The 10,585-nt window shown below is 44.6% G+C and overlaps 1 protein-coding gene across 1 annotated transcript in view; it reads left to right on the forward strand.

Annotated features, from left to right (window-relative positions):
* The first annotated feature begins 4,014 nt into the window (after nucleotides 1–4,014).
* Nucleotides 4,015–10,585, forward strand: part of LOC111864541 (alpha-amylase 1) — a 34,185-nt gene continuing 27,614 nt past the window's right edge. Inside the window, exons 1-3 of the mRNA XM_023851852.2 lie at nucleotides 4,015–4,232; nucleotides 5,503–5,654; nucleotides 8,264–8,435. Of these exons, the coding sequence (XP_023707620.1) occupies nucleotides 4,044–4,232; nucleotides 5,503–5,654; nucleotides 8,264–8,435 (513 nt within the window). The 5' untranslated portion in view covers nucleotides 4,015–4,043. The remainder of the gene's footprint in view (nucleotides 4,233–5,502; nucleotides 5,655–8,263; nucleotides 8,436–10,585) is intronic.

The following is a 10,585-nucleotide window of genomic DNA, read 5'->3' on the forward strand; positions in this document are numbered from 1 at the left end:
AACACGGACATCTAAAGAACTACCCTGGATATTATTTCGATAACTAACTTCGTGGAGCCGGGCCCTTCTTCGGAAGCCGCCAGTTGTGCCGCTACTCAGTAACGTCCCAACAGTTTATGGTAGCGAAAGGTTCATTACAGCAGCCTATTCATTTGAATAATTTCCATGCATATGCGTGTATGATCGAAATTCCACAAAAATGGAGAGGAAAATCATGAAATAACAAGAAGAATAAAACTAGCGAATAATGCATATTTCTCGTTACTATCAGTTTTTAGATCAAAGGATATACACCGAGCGATTAAAACAAAAATATATAAAACAATGATAAGACCGGTGCTTTATTATGGATGTGAGGGTTGGACGCTAAACAAGAAAGAGGAATCAGTCATCAGTTCTTTCGAGAGGAAAATCCTAAGGCGAATTTATGGACCAATAAAAGAGAATGGGATATGGCGAAAAAGATATAATAAAGAGTTATACAAATTACATAAGGAGCCAGAGATCTCAGTGACGATAAAGCTTAAAAGATTGCAATGGGCTGGGAATGGATAAGGAGCGTATCCCAAAGAAAATATTATACAGTACAACAGGCGGCAGGAGACATGCTGGGAAACCAAGAACTAGATGGATTGATGCGGTGGAAGAAGATGCAAAGAACTTAATGGGCTTAAGGAACTGGAAGAGAGCAGTGCAGGATAGAGAGGAATGGAAGGGCTTGATAAGGGAGGCCAAGGCCCGACATCGGGCTGTTGCGCCATAGGAGAAGAAGAAGATCATGCGTGTATAGAAAAGAAACTGCAACGACTCGGTAAACAAATTCCCCCGGCAACGAATACTCACGCAACAATCGAGTGACTGTATACACGACTTCCCAGCAATAGAGAAGCTATTTTCTGCGTGGTCCGTGCAAAGTTGTTATAAAGAAGAGTTCAGTCGAGTTTCAAGAAGCCAGCCTGCCGGGATATCAGTTTGGGAGCACAGGAATTGAATTGATTTGGCAGAAAAGAATTAGGCAATGCAAAGAAGACTTCATGTGTGTTGCAGTGACAGTGAGACTGTTATAAATCCGTTACCAGGATGCGACTGGTGAAGACTGAAAACCCTAGTGCGCGTGTAACGGTGAAATGTAAAGTGTGTAGACAAGCGAAGGCGCTGTAATTGCCTGTCGTTCCGAGTCATCCCACCCAATGCCCGTCTTATAAGTCACGCGGAAACCCTTACACGTGACAGTATTTTAATCTGCAGTCTGTTTATAGCAGACAGGAGCGAAACGATCAGGAAGCATTTCCAGTATTAACCTGTACGGAATTCCTTCCTGAATGCAATTTTGATTTCTTAGTATTGTTCCAAAATTTTTAAGTTTTACCAGGCTCTTGAGGGCATCATAATTTTGTGAAGAAATCGGTGATATCGGGCCAGATGACCGAGAAAATGGAGTTCAATTCCTGGCAAAGACAAGAAACGCCTCTTCTCCGCAGTGTCCAGATCGGTTTTCAAACTAACATTGCAGAGGACAAAACAAATGACTTCACGTTTATTTGTGGGCGGGACACCTTAGCACCACAGTGCTGAGTTCCAAGCTGTAGAATCCGCTGCAGTTGTCTTGTAACAATCCTGTCCACTGTAGAAAAGACACCCATTAATTGTTACATATTTTTAGCTCAATCCTCATGGATTTGTAAAGGAGTCGGACACATTATGACTAGGCTGAACTGGTCGGAACTATTGGAAACTCATGATAATTGCTATATCCTAGAGTACCACATTGGATTTCAGCGCCGAATTTACAGCATAATTTTGCATGCAGATCCGATGCTAGGCAACGACCACAGCATAAGCAACTACACAACAGCCGTTGTTAAATAATGGCTCTGAAAACGACGACCGTTGCTAGGTAATGGTTGAGCAGTGATCACCCCAACAGACACGAACGCAACAATCGCACTGCAACAGCGGAAAAGTGTTTTCTGTGTGGTCTGTGCCGATATGTTTTAAACAGGACCTGCTATGAGCTGCAGAGAGTTTCTTCCGTAGAGGTCAGGTGCCTCTACCTAGCGTCTGGGGGTGTAACTGGGTCACCCTCTTCCTCGGGGACATAAATACGGGACCTGACCTTCCAGGTTGTGGGAGTCTCCAATCTGAGACAGTAAAATGTGATCATGAGCTCCACGGGACTCGGACCCGAAAATGACTGCGCTGGCGAAGACCAGCAGCAGTAGTAAACGATAGACCCATCCTCTCGTCATAGAGGATGTTACGCTAGGACTATGATCGCAAGTGTTCAGTTGAAAAAGAACACTGGTTGTGATTCTCAAGGGGCTTGTCGCCAAGATAAACTGATTGGCGCTAAACTGCCAGTCTTAAAGTAAATCTGACTCTGACTCTGCAGAGAGCTGGTTGGTGAGTTAGTTACATGACTGCTGAGGGTCAGCTGTTGTGAGCTGTTGCTGTGAAAAGCTGGTAACTGTGTTCGGGAACCCAGTGGAAGGGGAACGTATGCTGTTGGAAGCCGCTACCAAGCAACAGCAGTGAGGACGTGAGTGTTGACACTAGTGTGTGTATGTGTATGTGTAACAGTGTTCTGTAAGGGGCCCAATAGAGTGTCTCCCCCTCTCACCTGAGGACGAAAACAGATCCAATTTCCAAAACGTTGTGTTTTCTAGTTTCTAGAATACCAGAAGGTGGAGAAAGTCCAAAACCCCAGTTTCTTTCCCATTCATTCCAATTTATCGTCCATTAATTGTCTTTCCGCTTAGCGCACTATAGTCCAGATGTTGGACGCGCAAGAAGCAAACCCCTCTAAGCTACTGCATGTTGTCAAACTTCCCTTGCCGAGCACAAGAACTGGCGCTCTATGTCGAAGGCAGCTTGTCGAACTTTTGTCTTAATATTAAGTCTTTTTCATGTTGATTATATTTGTGTGAAAACGGGGGGCAATAATATGTTAATGCCCCCCGTTTTATATATATATACAGGGTGTCCCAGGAGGAATGTGCCAAACTTCGGGAGGGTGTTCCTTATGTTAAAGTATGCCGATATAACCCAAAACACCTATGTCCAAAGTTGAACGGTTACGGAGATAATGGCCCAAGAAAAGTGTGGTCTTCTGGCAGGTCCAAGCACTGTACCTCGCTGTACCTCTCAGCTGAGAGCCCTTATCTATGTTTGTCCTTGAGTGCGATGATACTCCCTAGCCGTGCTTATGTAGTTGGCTCATACCAGAACGCGCAGTCAGCACGTTACGTCATCGCTCGCCAGTCATGTGTTATGTATACTGCTTGGAAACCTAAGGACAATTATGACATGGCGAGCGAGTATTTTGTACTTCAATTTTATGGCTTTCCGTCACTCACAAGTTAGTTTGATGTTACGTACATTATTAACATTACAGAATCCACATATTCCTGCCAGTTTTAATATGTATTTTGTAATCAACAAGTGTGTAACCCCGGTCAAAGTTTGACACTTCTCTGGCCATTATCTCCGTAACCGTTCAACTTTGGACATAGGTGTTTTGGGTTATATCGGTATACTTTAACATAAGGAACACCCTCCCGAAGTTTGGCACATTCCTCCTGGGACACCCTGTATATATGTGTGTATGCGTTAGCGTAGTTGGTTGAGGCACTATGCTACAAGCCGAAAGGTCGCGGGATCAAGTCCCGATGAGGTAATTGGATTTTTTCAATTGACCTAATCCTTCCAGCCGCACTATGGCCCTGGGGTCGACTCAGCATCTAACAGAAATGAGTACCAGAAATATTCTCGGGGGTAAAGGGCGGCCGGCGGGTAGGGCTGACAACCTTGCCGCCATCTGTGAGCTAGAGAAAAGGTTGGAACCTCAACATCTCACAACCCTAATGGCCTCCAAGGCCTGTTATAGTGATACCTTTACTTTATATATATCAAAATGCGAAGGTCCGCTTTTATCAGTCATATGTTCTGATTAAACTGTTTGGCAGTATATAAGCCACAACGATACAACACTTAATTCAGACGAACGGAGAGTTGAGACAGATTGGCTCTTCTGGCCGTCAAATATGATTGAAAGGTTTCAGTTCTTGTCTTTGGTATGCCTTGTGGTCTCAACTGTGGGGGTCCACAGCCAGAAAGATCCCAATGTATGGGCTAATAGAAGCGCTATTGTGCATCTTTTCGAATGGAAATTTGAAGACATCGCCGAGGAGTGTGAGAGATTCCTCGCCCCGAAAGGCTACGCTGGTCTTCAGGTAGGTTGTATGAAAATTGTGTTAGCATTTCTTCTTTCAATCCACAAGACTTGTGACTGCAATAAGTGACAACAAGGAGACATGTTATAAAACGTTAATGCTGCAAAGAATACCAAACAGGTAAAATTTTTAAGCACAGTAAAACCCCCTTATAAGGGACAAAATCTGGCAGGGCACTTGGTTCTTAAATATGAAAACCAAAAGAAAAAGCGATGAGTGAAATGAAGTTAATTCGTTTATTTTTTGTGTAATATAATTAAGAAATGGTGTTCTGTGCGCTTGTCAACTTTGTTTTACGTTAAATTACACTGTGTACAATGACGAGCTGATCACAGTGGCCGGCCGCGCGGTTTCGGCACGAACCGTCTTCGCCCACTCTAACACTGAGATCGTAGGTTCGAATCCCACTCAAGGCAAGAGCCAGCAGCATATACAAAAGACAGACCCGTCCTCTCGTCAGAGAAGGTGCCCCACAGAGACAAGACCGTAACTGTCAAACGGTAATAATTAATATCTGGTCATGAGCCCCAGATGGAGGCTGAGTAGACCCCAGGGCCATAGTGAGGCTGGAATGATTATGTAAAGCCGAGATTTTTTGTATTTTCTAAATTAAGTGTCGATTTGCACAATTTGGAAGAATAATTTCGTGGTCTTTATGGCCAAATGGTTTATTTTTCATGAATTTAAGCCGGGAGGGGCTGCATGAGAAGCACGCAGTAGCAACTTGGCCACGATCTCAGCGTTTGCTTGGAAACTGAGGAAAACCAAGGAAACTTGTGTCTCGATGGCCGGTAGCTGGAGGTTACCGACTCGTACTGACATCTATCCGGCAGTCCGGCAAACAAATTAATGTGGCAGTTCGTGATGTTGCTTTATTGTTAATCTGAATTATATGTCATGCATAAAAATTACATATTGTAGCGTGTGAACTCGTAACTGGACGAGTCGGCGGGAACAGTGGGTGTCTCTGTGTGGTCCGTGTTGAGATGTTATAAGCCAGGGATAAGGTCAGCTGAGAGTCAGTTCAGTTCGGTACGGGATTGTGTGAGTCCGGAGGTAGAGGAATAGCCAGTGTTCCAGCCGTTACCAGGAAACGCCTAGTATAGACTGGGCTCTAGTAAACAGCAAAGTGTTCAAAGAGCTATGGTGTTAAAAATTAGTTGTAGTAAGGACATGTAAGTGATCACCAAATCTATTCACCAATCCGAACCCTCATCTATAGACACACACATACTACGTGGCAATATGTAACTTTTTTATTTGTTGCCAGGTGTCCCCCGTTCAGGAGAACGTCATAGTGAACTCACCCAACCGGCCGTGGTGGGAGAGGTACCAACCAATTTCTTTGAAGATTGTTAGTCGCTCAGGAAATGAGACGGCCTTCAGGTCCATGGTCAGTCGCTGCAACGCAGTTGGTATCAGGTAATTCCGTCGCCATTTACGCTTTCGTTACAGAAATAATTACAAAGCAGTAACAAAATTCAGAGATTTGCGGCACTGAAATTTGTATTGATATACATCCTGCGTAATCCCTTCTTGAGAAGCCGCCAGTTGTGCTGTTATGAGACGACTNCGGATGTCAAGGTGATGAATAATATTACTAAAGATGAAGCTGTGAACAAATGTTACGAGGAGATGGGTCACATACCCTATGACGTCTGTACGGTGTCTAGCAATCACTTGTCAGTTTAGAAAACGAGAGATGATAAAGAAAGATGATCGTACAATTGTAAATTCTGTTACAATGTGCCTGGGGAAAACAGAATATTTAAGGTTTATACAACAGAAATGGAAGGCAGTTCTTCTTGACGGAACAAGTGCTCCGAGACAGATAAACGGTCCATCCTCCAGGGGGAGCAGCTACACATAGGCGGCAGGCAACAGGGGGCAGGTAGACCACAGACCTCTACAAGTCTCAGGCATTACCATGTTCAACATCAACAGAGTTGCTGTATTTTGTAAGTAGAGATCTGTTTGTCACAGCCTGGCCACGTAACCTTAGTAGACAGGAGAAATGATTGCAAGTAGACAAGATTTGCTTAGACTAATTTTGCTGTTTGTTGAGTTAATAAATGTTACATTTCTACTTTGGATTAGATAAGAGAAAGGTGTTTCATTATGATTCGGGAAGGGGTTTTACCCTAGGGACTTATCCTTGAACAGGTATCCTAAACCGCACCCAGCTCGGCATCATAACAGTGCAGCTTCTCAACAGGTTCCCAGCATTTTATGGAACCTGAAGGTTCATTGCCGTGTTTACAAGAGGCCTCCACTGGTCCGCATTCTGAGCCAGATCCATCCAGTCCATTCCGCCTCATCCTATTTAAGATACATTTGAATATTGTCGACCCATCCATGTCTTTGTCTTCCTAGTAATCTCTTTCATTCTGGCTTTCGCACCAATATCCTATATGCATTCCTCTTCTCTCCCATTCGTGCTACATGCCCTGCCCATCACATCCTCCTTGACTTGATCATACTAACTATACTTGGAGAAGAGTACAAGTTATGAAGCTCCTCGTTATGCAGTTATCTTCAACCTCCTGTCACTTCATCTCTCTTCGGTCCAAATATTCTCCTCAACACCCTCAGTCTTTGTTCCTCCCTTTATGTCAGAGACCAAATTTTCATACCCATACAGAAGCACAGGCAAAATTATTGTTCTCTATATTCTAGTTTTTAAGTTTTTAGGCAGCACACGAGAAGACAAAATGTTCTGGACTGAATGGTAGCAAGCATTGCCCGAATTCAATCTCCTATTAATTTCCTCCTGAATCAGGTTTTCAGTTGTCATTATCGTTCCAGGACATCTGTTTCCCATCTTCATGTCATGGTTCTGCCTGGCCTACAGATATGTAATGGTCTGCAAGTGCAGAAGCTTTGTGCCAAACTTGGAAACCTTTGGTCTCTCTACTACAAGAGCAAATTTCCCACATATATAGGGCTATTAAAGAAACCAGCGATGTAAATTCAAATGCTGCTGTTAGTCACTGTCAGTGGACTCCCGTCGTGTCCTTCTGCTCCTCGGGAAGTATATCTGAACGCTACCACTGTCGTGTGCGAGGTGGGATCGGGTGGCGAAGCCCACGAATTTAAGTTTTCATTGAAAATAACGTCTTCCACATGCGACTAAAACGAAAGTGGGGCCGCGCCATAGCTCAAGCGGTTAGTCGCTGGCTTTCCACCGCGGCGGCCCGGGTTTGATCCCGGGTCTGGTCAAGTGGGATTTGTGATGGGCGAAGTGGCGCTGGAGCAGGTTTTCTCTGAGTACTTCGGTTTCCCCTGTCAATCTTAATTCCAACAAATTCTCCATTATCATAATCACCCGGGGCACAGGTAGGCGACGAAAAGGGAACCCAGTGTCTGGGGGTATAACCTGGCCACCCTGTTCCTGGGGGATATTAATACGGGTACCTGGCCCTCCAGGTTGTGAAAGTCTCGAATCTGAGACACTAAAATGTGGTCATGAGTCCCACGGGACTCGAACCTGAGAATGAATGCACAGGCGAAGGTCGATACCAAATGTAAGCGACAGACCCGTCCTTTCATCAGAGAAGATGTTACATAAGGATTATAACTGCAAATGTTCAGTTGGAAAATAAAAATTCTGGTCGTGGGTCTCAAGGGGCTTGTCGCCAAGACGAACTGATTGGCGGTAAACCGCCAGTCGCAGAGTAACTCTGCCTCTGAACCTGCAGGCGAGTTCCGGAGTTCCACGTGAGCAGTTAGTCGAGAGCTGAGTTCCGCAATTGAGGCTGAAAGATAGCGCTATGAGTTCATTTGACATTCAGGCTGTGAAGAGAAGACTTTACGGGTGCTATAGCACAGTGATATTTGGAGTGTGTAATTTAGCGAGACTGTTACAGTTCCTGTGTTAAAATCCGTTGCCAGGAAACGGATAGTGGAGACTGTAATAGACTGAGGACATTAGTGTGCGCATGTCAGTGTGGAGATAGCTCATAATAATACGAGACTTTCAAGATGGGTGCCTCTGTTTGTTGTTAACTTTTCATTCTTCCCTTAATTTGCAGGGTGTACGTAGATGTTATACTGAATCACATGACCGGTAACCATGAGAAAGCCGTTGGTGTTGGGGGCTCATCAGCCGACACATTCAATTTCGACTACCCAGCCGTGCCTTTTGAGCGCAACGATTTCAACCAGCCCACGTGCGGCATCGACAATTACGCCGACCCCGTAAATGTAAGTAACGAGAACTCGAACTTCTAAGTCGATGTTTTAATGTCCATGCGTAGCGTAAAAGTTTTTTGTATGTAAGGTCTTTCGAATGTTACTTCTCAAAATACGCTTGTCGGATGAGACAAGGACATTCCGGAACAACAGGACAGATTCTTGTCACAAAATAACACAAGATTACAGTCGTTTCTTCGTGTGCATCTTTCCATACGGAGCCTGGATAGCAACTGGCTATAGGCTGGACGACGGAGGGGTCGGAGTTCGAGTCGCGGTAGGTTCATGAATTTTCTCTTTTCCACGTCGTCCAGACCGAATCTGGGGCCCACCCAGCCTCCTGTCCAATGGGTACCGGGGTCTTTTCCCCGGGGGTAAAGCTGCCTTGGTGTAAAGCTAACCATTCACCTCAAACTATTGCCGAGGTCAAGAAAATGTGGATCTATACATCCATTTCACCATACGCCTCCATGGCGTAGTGCCTAATTAGACAAGTACAGGGACAAGTTTGCCTTTCTTTACATATTTTCATATTCACCAAACATGGCAAACTGAGCATCCTTGCCGATTTTGTAAAATATTGTGACATGACACCTGAAAGCCGAAACAGTGAAGTCATGAAAGACGGCCATTGCTAGGCAACGGCTTGTTGGAACACGTTTCCGTGACGACCAGCTGGAACAGGCTATTGATAAACAATGGCTAAGTAAATGTTAAGTTTCCGTTACAACGGCGAGTTGACACACGCTTTCATGGCAACGGCGAAAAACAAAGGCATGAGCTATTGTACTTGGTGTTATATCTGCGGCCCGCGTGAAGCCAAGTCAGGCTGAGATACAGAGTCCAGAGACAGCTTCGATATATACGTGTATATATACAGTTCCAGAGGACTGAGCATTGAGGATGGACTAGTAAGCAGAATTTGAAAACCTTTCTTTGTGCTATAGCTATAGCAATATTTAGAGTGATTTAATTATTTGTAGTCTCGACTTGTGAATATCCTATAAATCTATTCACCAATCCAAACTCCGTGTACAAGTCACTAGTTTACGTTACAATATAATTCTAGAGCAGAAAATTCAATGAAAATATTGTTTCTGGGTATAATCCATCGTCCTATTTTTGTTTAATGCACACCGTTTCGGAGACTGGACTGTGTCTCCGACTTCAGACGGCACCTACGGAGATAAGGACTAGCTCTATCGATCTGGCCCAACCATCGTCCTGCTTCTGTTCAGGACATAACATTTCGGAGACTGGACTCTGTCTCCGTCTTCAAGTAACACTTACGGAAATAAGGACTAGCTCTAACGATTTGGACCACCTGATTAGGTGCCACCTGAAGGCGGAAACAGAATCCAATCTCCGAAACTATGTGTTTTAGATAAAAACAGGACTGTGGATAACGTTCAGAAATAATAATTATATTAATACAACATTTACTTTTTGTGAAGACGCATTGTGAAAGGAGGGGAGGTCGCAGAAAAGTGGGGATAGGCTCGGTGAATGCAGCAGTCGCGGAAGTTTCTGTCTAATACCCCTCAGTAGGAAACATGAGGTGGACGAGTGAGCAGCGCGCGTTTGCTGTCGAAGCCTATTTTTCGAACAACCATTCCTACGTGGCGGTGCAGCCTGTGTTCCATACTCACCTCGGAATTAAGCCCAGAGGTCCGATTCCCGACCGGAAATCGATTGTTTTGTGGATAGAGAACTTTAGGACAACCAGGAGTGTGGTTAAAAACCATCAGGATGACAACGGACCGTTACAACGCCAGAAAATGTGGAGGCAGTTCGACAGTCGATTTTGAGATCTCCAAGACACTCCGCTCGCAAACGTGCAGTCACCCTAGACATATCCAATCGTTCAATGCGCCGAATTCTTCACGAATCTCTTCACTTCAATCCCTATAAGATCGTTGTTGTGCAAGAATTATCACCACGTGATTTCCAGAACCGAATAACGGTGTGCGAAACGCTATTGGAAATTTTACCCCCTGACGCAATTGTTTTGTTTAGTGATGAGGCACGTTTTCACCTATCCGGATATGTCAACAAGCAGAATATGCTCCATTGGAGTGGTAACAATCCCAGAGAGCTCCATGAGAGGCCACTTCACAGTGATAAGGTGACAGTACGGTGTGCACTGTCGAGAGTTGGAGTTA

This window comes from Cryptotermes secundus, unplaced genomic scaffold (assembly GCF_002891405.2).
Source record: "Cryptotermes secundus unplaced genomic scaffold, Csec_1.0 scaffold1323, whole genome shotgun sequence".
NCBI lineage: Eukaryota > Metazoa > Arthropoda > Insecta > Blattodea > Kalotermitidae > Cryptotermes > Cryptotermes secundus.